This window comes from Scardinius erythrophthalmus (genome assembly GCF_964197995.2).
Source record: "Scardinius erythrophthalmus genome assembly, chromosome: 8".
Taxonomy (NCBI): Eukaryota; Metazoa; Chordata; class Actinopteri; order Cypriniformes; family Leuciscidae; genus Scardinius; species Scardinius erythrophthalmus.
Genome location: NC_138228.1, coordinates 40,415,010 through 40,428,338, shown reverse-complemented (window position 1 = coordinate 40,428,338; position 13,329 = coordinate 40,415,010). Strand labels below are relative to the sequence as shown.

The 13,329-nt window shown below is 39.3% G+C and overlaps 1 protein-coding gene across 1 annotated transcript; it reads right to left on the bottom strand.

Moving 5' to 3' along the window:
- Positions 1 to 149: 149 nt before the first annotated feature.
- Positions 150 to 12,002, bottom strand: ankrd67 (ankyrin repeat domain 67). The gene is made up of 5 exons (XM_081371767.1): positions 11,916 to 12,002; positions 8,385 to 8,637; positions 6,190 to 6,742; positions 3,786 to 4,082; positions 150 to 1,706 (listed from the first exon to the last, which is right to left on the bottom strand). Exons 2-5 carry the CDS (start codon positions 8,621 to 8,623, stop codon positions 1,536 to 1,538), a joined length of 1,260 nt encoding a protein of 419 aa, XP_081227893.1. The 5' UTR covers positions 8,624 to 8,637; positions 11,916 to 12,002; the 3' UTR covers positions 150 to 1,535.
- Positions 12,003 to 13,329: the final 1,327 nt, after the last annotated feature.

Below are 13,329 nucleotides of genomic sequence, written 5' to 3'. Positions count from 1 at the left end.
TTATTTGTTTTGCATTGCAATTTTTTTATTCACAAGAAAAAATAACTCTTTGCCTAGATTTGTAGTCTTTCATGCTGAGATTTTTATATTTCATTACAGTGTTGTTTCTTCTTTGCAATAATAAAAAAAAAAATGTCACGCCAGCATCTGAATGTTGAAGATGATTTTATTTCCATATAGATCCTTAAAAGATAAGTTACTTTGCGTCAAAATACTATAGGCACTACAGTTACAAATGGAGGTTTTATCCATCACCGTCCATCCAAAAAGAAAAAATGTAAGAATAAACCTTAAAATTTGTTCCATCCTCTATGATTTCTAGCAATGGTCACAGTCAGCATTTTGACAGAAATTATGTTATCATGGTAATGTTTTGTTAGGGAAGATCAGGTACAAATACAAGTCCCACTTCTGTTAAGGTAAGGTCACATTAGGTCACGGGCACAAAGGTCAGAGCTCTGACAGAAAGTCACTTTCAGTTCTCAAACCAAGCAGCTTTCTGTTGGTCAACATGGTGAATTTGCAGGACCAGCTTGAACTCGAGCGAAATCTGCAAGGGGGAAATATTTTGCCCTCAAGCTAAATTCCTATAAAAATGACTCGGTTTCGACCACAAATATTTGCCGAACAACAGTAAATGTGATCACGCTTTTACACAAAATTTAAACTCTCTTGGAATGCCACTTGTCCAATCAAACCAGTGGACTGCTGTTGTATAAGGCCCTTTCACAGATAACTATAACAATAACTACGTATATCAGCACCACCAATGCAATGCATGATAACGTTCTGTTTATCATTAGCATGTGCTGCAGTTATGTCGTCTGCCGATTTAAATGCTTGAGCTCAGATGGATTCTGATTGGCTGTCAATAGAGTGCTGCAGGATGACATTTTTTGTAGGCCAAGTCAGCATCACCCTGGTTCCCCTAACAAAATCCCAATAGGATGGATTATTGCATAATATATAACTCTGGATTACTGCAGAATATAAGATCTGTGACTGACAAACGTTTATCATTCTCATGAGTTTTCTTCATCATGATAATCTTCACAAATCAACATAGCTTTCATGAATTGTGAAGCCTAAAAACAATCGTCAGAAGTAAAAAGCTAAAAGTAGGCTATAAAAACTCACTAAACAACAATCCCAAGACTTCAAAGCCACCATCATTTGTATCGTTCATCAGCTGGAAAAAAATGTTTTCATAGTATTGTTATAGTTGTGGTGTGGAATTAGAAAGATTATTTATGGCCTGGTTTCACAGACAGGGCTCAGATTAAGCCAGAATTAGGCATTAGTTCAATTAGGACATTTAAGTAGCTTTTATGAACGTGCCTTAGAAAATCAACATTACTGGTGTGCATCTTGAGACAAAACAATGGATCTGACATATTTTATGATATGTCAGTTCAAGTTGCTTTCAGTTAAAACAGCTCAAACATGTATTTTAGTCTGGGACTAGGTTTAGGGGGGTATATTTATCATTATATTTGTCTTCTGTGTGATCAGGCCCTAATTCACAGTTTCTTCTTCTATCTCTGCACACCGTCCTGAACTCGATCGCTCATCCTGACAGTCTGGTGTTGCTGAAGGAGCTGGACGATGCCTATCTGCTTGTGTGTTCTTGCGACGTCCTCTGCTGTCTCTCTCCAGCTGCTCCTTACAGCAGGATCAGCACCTTTGTCTAGCAGAACCTTGAAGACCTGTGGATTGAATCACAAGCGTTCTGAGAAAGTAAAGACACAGGTAAACATTCATAAAGACATTTATATAATACAAAGAGCAGAACATCCCATAGGAAAGCGAAATCACAGATGAGCAACTTTTCAGTTAATGCATTTTCACTGATCAGACAGCTATCTGATTTGTTAAAAGTGTTTTATTTACACCTGGCCACATAAATGTGTCTCCGCAAAACAAATATAAATCCGATTTTCAATTCAACAGAGTTCATGCCACTAAACGCTACAGATATGCCGCATATCATATGCAGTGAAATTTATTATCAGCTTATTTCAAGATGCGTCAGCACGGGCTTATCATTTTTAAAGGAATTGACTCTGTGTTGAGTTGAGTTTTCAGATGTGACACAGTACTTTGAATTTCATTTGTGGCAGTTTGCGCGTTTGCTTGTTAAAAAAAGATGCTCAGCTATTCATCTCTGGCGGGCCATATCTGTGGCAATGTTGCAGTAGTGCTGTCATATTTGGTTTTTATTAGGTTTATTTCTTGTTTCTAGTTTTGTAGTCCTTTTGGTTTCCCTCGTTACTTCCTCATCATTTGCACCTGTGTCTTGTTATCTAGTTTTCCCTGTGTACATACGCCATAGTGTTTGCTGTTTACTTTGTCAGTTGTTTCTCATGTGTTACAACCAGGAGCCTCCTGAAGTGGTTTGAGTGACTGGTTTTAAATCCGTCTCGAAAGTATTTTGGGGAGCATTTACAACTGTGCTGCATCCAAAATCACATACTGTAACACTGAACACTGAAATTGAAACTTACTTTGTGACAGTTAAAGTCCCCCTGTGGTGAAAATCCAGCTTTTAATATTGTTTATATGTCTATGTGTTGTTTTTAAAATGCTTTAAGACAAACCATGTGCAAATTCATAAGTCAACACCATTGCTGAGTATTTTCTCCTTAAAACTGCAGTAAATTAAAGACAGTCTCAAAAACGCGGTTTGAAATCGCTGGTGTTTCTGACGTCACAAACTACCTTGTAACCAATCAGGTCAACGAGTGGATCTCTGAGGCTATAAACTGTGTGAGTGAGTGGAGGCGGGGCTAATTTGCATATTTATAGATACTGTGTATACTAAATAAGGCAAGTGTGTAGAGTGACATTCAAACTATTTTAAGGCATGAAGAATTTTTTTTCAATAATTTTTTTTTTTTAAATTTGTAATTTTGGTGATCAAAGATGAGATTTAAGGGATAAAATTATTGATAACATCGGGACTTTAAAAAATATGTTCTATACAGTATGAATGCGTGTAGTATGAATAAAATTGGGACGTACATCCAACATGTATGTAACTCACGGCATCAGTTGAGTCGCTTCACCTCCATTCACAAATCCTCTCCCGTGGCCTCGTTGGATAGTAAAGTGTCGATCGAATGTGCACTTCAGAATCTCGCCGGAAGTAGTAAGTCATCCGGGTACTTTTCACCTGTTTTATGAATACTGTGAATTCAGCCATACTACTCAGCTCACATATTGTTTTTCACCTACTATATAGTATGGAAATAGGCATATTGGGACGCAGCGCTGGCCTTTTCACAAACTGATAGCTATCAGAGAAAATGCATGAAGTAACCAAGTGTAATTAGGCCCTAAATTGTTTCTTCTACAGACCACTATAATAATAAATGGAGAGCAAACAGACTCTCCTGCTTCTCTGATTATATATATATATATAGCCTTTATATGAAGAGTTCAGATGCACTAACAGTGCCATCTGAAATTTTCATCTAGAATGATCATTTTTATAAAGCTTGTATATTTAAATTCAGTAATTTCACTTAAATGACAATTAATAGGTCATTTTCATTGCCATAAAAATGATAAAAATTATCATTCTAGAAGAAAATTTCAGATGGCACTTAAAGGCTTTTGCATCTGAACTCTTCATATATATATATATATATATATATATAGAGAGAGAGAGAGAGAGAGAGAGAGAGAGAGAGAGAGAGAGAGAGAGAGAGAGAGAGAGAGAGAGAGAGAGAGAGAGAGAGAGAGAGAGAGAGAGAGAGAAAGAGAGAGAGAGAGAGTCAACACACCTTGCAGTGACCCCTCTCTGAGGCCAGGTGCAAAGGTGTCTGTCCGAGCCTCTCCACAGCATTCACATCTGCCCCGTAATGCAGCAACAGTTTGGCGGCCTCATCATTATCCCTGAGTGCTGAGTAGTGCAGTGGTGTCATTTTGAGGTTGTCCCTGTCCTCAAGTCCTGCTCCGTTCAGAATCAACAAGTGCACTACAGCCCTGGAGCCACTGCGGGCAGCCAGATGCAGCGGAGACGCCACATCTCCATCCCTGACATCAACCTTGGCCCCTCCTGATAACAGCTGCTGGAGGATCTATGGGGAAGGAGAAGATACGGATTAGAAGAGAAAGAAGAGGGAGGATGGAAAGTAGAGAGTGAAAGAAAGATCAAATGGTGCTAAGCAGACAGGAACTGTACACTGCCCTTCACCCACACATATGCCATCTGTTTCACTGCACGCGGTTGGCGCGACTCTGAAAGCATTCAGCCAAAAGGGCAGCGAGACCTTGAATTCAGTCTTGGCAATGCCAGGTTTGCTGCGGTAATAGGGATGATTGGAAACAAATGCATTTAGGTGTTTATAGGACACTTCACATGAGTTTTTTAGTGAGAACATTTATCACTCAATGATCACATGAGATAACGTTGGATAGCATAACATTATTTCATCACTGCTGTTATAAAGTAACTGTTACACTGCTACTTTTATTTAAATAGCATTTAAAAAAAGAGTCCAACTTGCCAATTTTCCAGCCAGAAAACTTATTCAACAGTCTCTAGTTCAAGGTTACATTTACATATAGTCGGATATAGTATAAATTATGCGCATTTGGTGTGCTGCCTGAGGAGAGGGCTCCGGGCTCAGAATTTGGACTGAACACAGAACACCTCTACCACTCCCACCCCCCACCCCATCCCTGGCTGGGATAGGAATAAACAAGAGTGAGAAGTTGGGGAGAGGAGGGATGGTGGAAAAACTTTCATGAAACAGAAGTAAGTGGAATCTATATTTAAGCCTCCTCTAATGGCGGTCGGGTAGATTATCTGGATGTGCTCCTCCTGAACTTTGTTAATAAAACATAATTTTTCAAAGAAAAATGTGAAAACAGTTGGTAGATTTGATGTTTTGCCCAACAATGTTTTGGGAAGGGAGGTATTTTCAGTTGTATATGTCTGTAACTATTCTAAATTAAATTAATAAAAAGTAGCAATATTTCATTGAAAAAAACCAAACAGACATAACTAATATATATTCTTAGTTATGTCTGTTTTTTCCTCACAACAATCTATTATTGGAGTATAATCCATTTTATATTTTTTTAAGCTCCTAAACCCCCTAAACCAAACTTTATAGACAGGGCTTAGATTAAGCCAGGATTAGGCCTTAGTTTAATTTGGACATTTAAGTAGCTTTTATAAATGTGTCATAGAAAAAGAAAAGAGAAAAAAAGTTAATCAAAGTTGTCCTAAGACAAGAACAGGTATTGTTCAAAATTCATGTATAACTTTGATGAAAGGTTTTGATCCACTTCAAATGTTGACTACTATATTTTAAGATCTGTCAGTGCAAGTTGCTTTCAGTTAAACAGCCTAAACATGCATTTTAGTCTGGGACTAGGCTTAAACCTTGTCTGTGAAACCAGGGGTAAATGCTGGTATAGTTTCAAAGTTTCAAAAAGATGTAGTGCAGGATTTGGTTCTATGCATTGGTTGTTGATTGGATTTTAAGATGTGGGCACTCAAAATTAGAGACAAATGAACGCAAACTTGCAAGGGCAAGGTTTAAGTCGACTAAACGATTAGAGAAGTTTGCCATTTGTCTCCAGAGAGAAGTCTGTCATTTTCACCGGAAGATCCAGTTATGAATATTTAGACCTGTTTACACCTACCTGGCATTAAAATGTGTTTTTGTCAAAATGATCACAAGTGGACAGTATTAAAGGAATAGTTCACTTAAAAATGAAAATTCTGCATCAAAACAATAGGTTCCAACTTTGCTATGTTGTGCCAAAACACATGGATTATGATCGAAATCGTCTTTACCATTCATATCCTTTCCATTTTCTCCCTTCCCAGCTTGCTTGTAAGCAGCGTAATGGCTTCATTCATTCAATAATATTTGTGCGGTGCACTCATGTGAAAGTGATGTAGAGTATGACGAAAGAAGAGAGGAAGGTCTAGACTAAATCAGAACACAAGTGGTCACAGGAGACACATTTAGGTGTAAATGGTAATGAGTTTTGGCTGAAAACGTATCACTGAAATACCAGGTGTAAATAGGGCCTTTGACATATAATGAGGTCAAAACATTTTTAAAAATAAAACATACACATGGATAGATTTTTTAAAAACAGCATCCATTTAGAAAATAGATAGGGTGGATTTTATTTAATGGCGACTTCAAACCCATAGTCAATCACCTTCTTGTCTCCAGAGTAGGCACAAAGGTGCAAGGCTGTGCGCCCATTAGGACCCCTCATATTGGCATCTGCGCCTCGGTGCAACAGCAGTCTCACCCCCGCCTCATTCCCTGTCAACACCGCCAGCTGCAGAGGGCTCATGCCCACACCTTTTCCTCCCTCCACATCTGCCCCATTATCTAGCAGGAGCTCCGCCATGTCCCCCCAGCCTCCAAAAATTGCCCAATGCAAGGGTGTCCACTTATGAAAGTCCTGGGCGTTCGGTGAGGCCAAGTGCTGGAGCAAAACCCGTGCCGTGCAGAGGTATCCGCTGGCTGCAGCCAGGTGAAGGGGCGTCTGGCCAGAGCAGGACCTTTCTGAATGTGATGCCCCCTTCTGGAGGAGAAAGGCTGTGGTCTCGGGGTTTCCTCCGCTGCAAGAGCGGTGCAGGGGAGTGCAGTTGAAGAAGTCTTGGCTATTTACCTCCACCTGGCCAGTTTGCAACAGGAACTTGATCAGCATGAGATGACCCTTGAAAGAGGCGTGGTGGACAGCTGTCCAACCATGCGGGTCCCTGGAAGTACAAATGGTCCAGTCAGTGAAAAATATGTCTGTATATTTATTTTGGGATTAACACAACACTCTTTTGCATGGCATTAGACGTTACTATTTTTAACCTGTTACCTTCTGTTATTTACATATGACACTGTAATAATACTAATTTAAAAGGGATATATGGAAAGTGAAAATTAAAAAAAACATTATATCACAAATACTGTGATTGTTGTGTCATGGCTTGTTAGGGCAAAAACATGGAATAGATAGCTTTTATTGTTTCTTGCAGTGATGTAAGCTACAAATGTAAGCTAGATTAATTAAACAACGGGGTTTCTAGTTACACCAAGCGCAAATAGCTTGCTTTGCTGGCAGAGGCTATTTACACTAACTCCACCCACCATTGTCTGATTTAACCAGACAAAATTGCAAAAGTGTAGGCGAGGGCTTTAGGGACAAAGTAATGTCCCAATAAGGCAGCATTCATCTATAATTTTAATAAATATAATCATATACACTGAATTTGCTGTTTTTTAAATTCTTACAAAAGCTACCTCCGAAAATCCCCCCGTCTCTGTGAGGTCTCTCTCACTTGAATATTAGCAATTGGACTACAAATCCCAGAACTCACCTGGACTGATTGCACACACACCTGTTAAGCACTGAGCATGCTAGGCTCAGTGAGAAGTCTTGGCTGAATCTGAAATCGCCCCCTAATCCCTCAATCACTATTCCCTACGCTGGTCCACTAATGCAGATCCCTTGAAGAGGTGAATGAAAATGAGTGAGCGAATTCGGAAAGCCGTTGAGCGTACATTCATTATTGTGGTGCAATGTGGGATAGAAAGAGTGCACTCGATAATGTTCACTATGGTTTCAAACACCAAAACAAATGGTTTCCCCCCAAATAATACCCTGTTTGAGGGTATAGGGGGTGATTTCGGATTCGCCCCTTGTTTTGCCACAGCTAAAATTGTTTTCTCCCACGATTGTCTTGCCTGGTTTTGACTCCCCCTCTTTTTTTCTTTTCTTTTTATAATCATGACTCTTGCCTTGAGTCAAGGCCTTTTGAGGCCTTTTGACCCCGTCTTGCTCATCTGGATATTGTCTTTGTCTGTCAGCTGCCTGTCCTGACCCTCTGCCTGTTATGACCAAGATTGTTATTCGCTGTGAGTCGACCCGTGCCTGTAAGTACACTGACTCTGCTGTTGTTCAATAAACTGCACATGGATCTTAATCCCAGTTCATCAGAGTGAACACTGAGGTGCAAATAGTAGCCGATTTATGAATAGAAACTAACAACTATTTACACTTAGTGTAACAAACGTAGGCCAGTGAGAGTTGTAAACCTCACTCTCAAGAAGTGCCCCAGCGACTGACGCTAGAGACTGCGGTCTTTAGCCTCCTTCCTTGTTAGAGTGCCCGCCTCCCATGCGAACAGGCCCGGGTTTGTGTAAATAGCATATACATCGCTATTTACACCTAGTGTATATACCACTTACAAATAGTTGCTGCCATTAAAAAAATCTACAATATATCTACAATTTACCAGGCTAAAGGTGTAGCCAAAAATAACATTTGGAATGACATTTGGGAGAAAAGATAATGGCAGAATTGAAAATGTTGGATGAATTGTTCGCTTAAGTTTATAGCTCACTAACTGGCAGTTAGCAGGCACCCCATGTCCCACCATGGCCCTGACTTGCTCCAGACAACCCTGCCAAGCAGCATAGTGCAGCCTCCGCTCATCCAAGAGAGAGTGCCTGGGTTTGGGTCGACGGTGGATCCTCCACTGTCTTGTTCCCGCAGCTGTCCGGAACTTCCTCTCCACAGACACCATGGACACGGAGTCATGGAGCTCCAACCATCTCCAGTACACCTCTGGGCCTGTGTTGGCCATGGCAGGAGGGTAGCCTGTGGAGAAAGGTCATGGTGCAAAGTTACAGGCTTTATCACATATTCCTTTTATTTTCATTGGTAGTTAGTAAGACTTTACTGATTTGAATTATTATACTGAACTAAAAGAATATGGACAGTTGTACGGATTAGTTTCTGGCTAACCATACAATAATTCCACCAGGGGGTGGTAAAAGTTTACAGCAGTTAGAAGATTCTCAGCCCGTTTTGTTACATCACTAAATTGGACCGTTTCTGACCTACATCTAAAGTGTGATAGATTTCAAGTTTGAGTAAATCACTGGAGCGGTTGCGTAATCGATAAAAAGTCATTGTCTCTATTGCTCCAAAAATTCTACATTGATCTTCCAGTGAATGCTTTCAAAGACTCTTCTGATCTGTATTTCTGCTGTAATTCCATCTAGAGACACAGTTGTCATGGTAACAGTGGCTGCAATTACTATTTTAGAGGTTTCCATTAACTTTCCTGGCAGCCTGTCTTGTAGAGGAGAAGCAAAACAGGGAAAGACATTTTTTTAATAAACATTATATAAAGCTCCAGATCATGCACAGTGCTGGTCAGATTTATTTGCCCCCTTGGTAAATATGATCAAAGATGGCTGTAAAAAATAAATCTGCATTGTTTATCCTTTTGATATTTTATTTAAAATAAACTGCAAAAATCGAACCTTTTATTGAAGTAAAAGAATTGAAAGTGGGGGGGAAATCACACTATGAAATAAATGTTTTTCTCCAAAACACGTTGGGAACAATTATTTGACCCCTTTTATTAAATACTTTTTGGAATCTCTTTTTTCTAAGATAACAGCTCTGAGTCTTCTCCTATAATGCCTGATGAGTTTGGAGAACACCTGACAAGAGATCAGAGACCATTCCTCTATATCACTGGAGACACTCCACATCTCTCCAGATTCTTCAGATTCCCAGATCCATGTTGGCGCTTCTCTTCAGTTCAGCCTACTCATTTTCTATAGGGTTCAGGTCTGGGGACTGGGATGGCCATTGCTGATGCTTGGTTTTGTGCTCAGTGACTCATTTTTGTTTTGATTTTGATGTTTGTTTTTGGATCACTGATCCTGTTGGAAGATCCTACAGATCCATCATTTTACACATGGGGTACTTTTTTATCCCTGTATGAACCAAACCCATGTTAAGTGTTTGCCATTAAGCTCTTTTTTTTTTTTTTTCTTCATCTGACCATAGAACGTTTGAAAAGTAACTGGAACTTCAAACGGGACGGGTTCTATTGACAGATGAAACAAACAAACAAAAAAGTTTTTTTGCCAGCAAACACTTATGATGGGTTTGGTTCATACAGGGATAAAAAAGTACCCCATGTGTAAAACCGTTTTTTAGAATGCAGTCTCATGCGCGAAACGCTGCAAAAGATGCGTGACGCGAGCGCAACAGTCAAACATGTCCGTGTAGCGCTTGTTTACATTGAAAAACAATGGAAAAGTAGCACAGTGGAATGGAAAAACGCGTTCTGTGTAAATGGCCCTTTGGTGTTTCTTCAGGAACAGGGTTTGGGAAACGCTGTCAGGGTTAATAATTCTATGCGTTAGGGTTACTAAATTAGTAGGGTATGTTTACACAACAACGATGTCCTAAAAACAGAAATGCATGTGCATTTTTCATGTACAGACGTCAACGTTGTCAACGTTGTCAAAACAATCCATGTTCACATGGATCTACGAAAACGATTAAAAACGCTGTGTTATGAATGCCAGGCTAGTAGTTGGTGATGTCACTTTGTAAAGAAACACTAGGCCTACGCACCTATAGACTGAACACGTGATACTAATGATGTCGCCATTTTAACAAATTCACGTTTAGTAGTTTACACAGAGACGATAACAGTATCGTCAGAGATTGTCGTATTATTGGGAGATGAGAGGATCTGTGGCTCTTACCATTGGAGAAAGCATGGCTAACTTGGATCACATGTGCCTTGATAACCAATCACATTACAGCCTCGATGTCATTAAATTTCATTCAGAGTTGTGCGACAGTCAATCACTGATTGCGGATACCATAGAAATGAATGAGAATTGCCCGACTGAATCATACCTGTCGCGCAACTTCACCTGTCCGTGACTAAAACAGCATTTTTTTCCGGTATAAATTCCAAAAATAGATCAATCCAAAACTATTGTTTAAGAGCAAACATGTTGAAGATTAGCCGTTGGGCTGTCGATTTATTAAGCTATTTCCTCATAAAAACGGTTTTATTTAGCGTGGTGAAGCCTCTCATCCACGAGGTTGCAGGCTTGTCTTCAAGTGGCTTTAGTATCGTTTTCAAAAACTTGCACGTTGAAACTCGTTTTCAAAAGTTTCCGTTTTCAAGCCCCTTAAAATGCCATTGTCGCTTAAAAGAAAAGACAAAACGCATAAAAAGTTTTGGTAACACTTTACTTTAGGGTCTAATTCTCACTGTTAACAAGTTGCTTTTTAGCAAGCATAGGCTATTACTAGGATATTGGCTGTTTATTAGTACTTATAAAGCAAATATTAATGCCTTATTCTGCATGACCATATTCTACATCCCTTAATCCTTCCAGATAGGCCTACCTAAACTTAACAACTACCTTACAATTAGGAGTTTATTGAGGCAAAAGTCATTTTTAATAGTTAGTTAATAGTGAGAATTGGACCCTAAACTAAAGTGTGACCAAAGTTGTCTGTTTTTAGTAGTTTTGTTTTTTTGGTCCATCTACTCTGTTCTTTGGAACGACATGAGGGTGAGTAAAGGTTGACAGAATTTCTGAAGAACTATGCCATTGTGCTGCATGTGTGATAAGAGATTTAAAAGACGACTCTTTTTAGTGTTATCCTCAGTGTGAATGCGTGTTCCAAGCCAAGCTGTGAGCCACTGGAGATCTGGAGGCGTACGGCCTGTCATGTCGTGGGAGTTTGGGATTATGTGGGCGGACAACTGGCTCCTGCCCTTGCCTCCTGCCTTGCTATTTATCAAAGCAAAATATCATTACAAAACACGTAACTGCACATATACACTGCTGCTGTGGAAGATTTACAATTAAAACAAGTGAGATAATGCTATTTTGTTGAATTTCCAGTGAAATGATTTGAACAGTTCATATTTCTTAGTGATGACTATTAAACTTGTATTTGGCACCCCAAACAATTATCACTCCATAAGTTCACATCATTTCTTGGGGATTCAAATTAGCAGTCACACAAATACACATTACCAGAGATGAGCGTATGAATTTGCAGATCCATCGAACTCACTGGAAACAAGACAGAGAAGTTACCTGCGAGTGCCAGTTACTCCATGACGTCTTGCTTCTCTCCACTGTGCTGTTGAACAGATCTCTCAGGGTGTCATACATGTAAATCCGGTCTTTCCGCCCCCTCTGATATTGTTCATCAAGTGTTTTATGTTCATCTGAGGTTGCTATGGTGAGAATGGGCTTTTAGAGCACTGTTATTGTATGATGGCACAGAACAGATAGAGAGAGAGAGAGAGAGAGAGAGAGAGAGAGAGAGAGAGAGGTTTGAGACTGCGCATGCCTGATGGTTATTTTGGCACAATTATATTTAAAATGTGTGCAATTGTCTCTTCTTTTTACTTTATCGTAAAACACAAATACATTTACCATTGTATTTGAAATGTGCTAAATCAACTCGTTTTCTTGTGATCATTATCATCAAAATTCAGTGCTTTTCTGTTTAAATTCAAAAACACCATTGGGTTTCCATTAGGGTTGTGCACCATGCAGAAATGCAGAAATTTAAATTTGATTTGAAGGAAGCAGAATTTATATAGAATGAAATTCAAAAAACTACAGTAAGCGTAACATTTTGATGGCAAAATTAAATGGCTGTTAATTGTTCGGATAGTATTGTACTTCATAAGACATTCTACATATCAGGGAATAAATTTGTGTATTTTTGCATAATTAATGATGTAATGAATTATCCATGGTTTCACACAACGAACTAATGAAATTCCTGTGACAGAGACAGTGTCGAATTTCAGGAAATTATAATTCAATTAATTCCTGTTGTTTGTGGCAAGTTCAATTTAAAATCGCACTCATGATCTGAAAGAGAGCCAATTGGCAAATCATGATAAAATGTCATAAATATTTGAAAACATAATGTCTCTAGACATTGTAACGAATTTGTCATTGTCAGAGAAGCATTATTTAAGACTTCCTCTTGCTCAGTGGAATTCATGTGTAAATCAGCAACCATACAAATGTGCAACAAACAATTTCTTGACATGGATATGACATCATCTTTCCAGTTTATTTGTGCTTTGAGCTCTGAATCTGAATGTTGTGCTAATGTCCGGTGGGTTTTGGGCGGTGAAGGAAGGGCTGTTTTTTATGGGTCTCATAGGGGGAGTCACTTCAAGAGCACTTCATGTTTGTTTTGTTTCTTCCATTGACCTTCATCAAGGTAAATGCACTTACCCACAAGGGGGCAATGTCTGCCCAGCAAAGATTTATTATTACACTGAACCACAAGAGGTGCTGTTTTAAACATTCATTAATTTGTTTGTCCAGCAGTCAGTCTCATATTAGGAGAGGACATCAGTGATCCGAGACCTAGGTTCAGTGTGACGTAATGTTGTCTATGCGCACAGTTCCACCCAACCACACCTGTTTTGCACTGTATCTGATGATTTCACATTTGAGATTTTACATGTTTGTGTGTGTT

Coding starts and splice junctions, on each gene's coding strand:
- ankrd67 (XM_081371767.1), bottom strand. CDS start 8,623: ATGGCCAACACAGGCCCAGAGGTGTACTGGAGATGGTTGGAGCTCCAT. Junction 6,743..8,384: donor GGGGTGCCTGCTAACTGCCA/GTTAGTGAGCTA, acceptor TTGTACTTCCAG/GGACCCGCATGGTTGGACAG. Junction 1,707..3,785: donor CAGAGAGGGGTCACTGCAAG/GTGTGTTGACTC, acceptor TTCAATCCACAG/GTCTTCAAGGTTCTGCTAGA.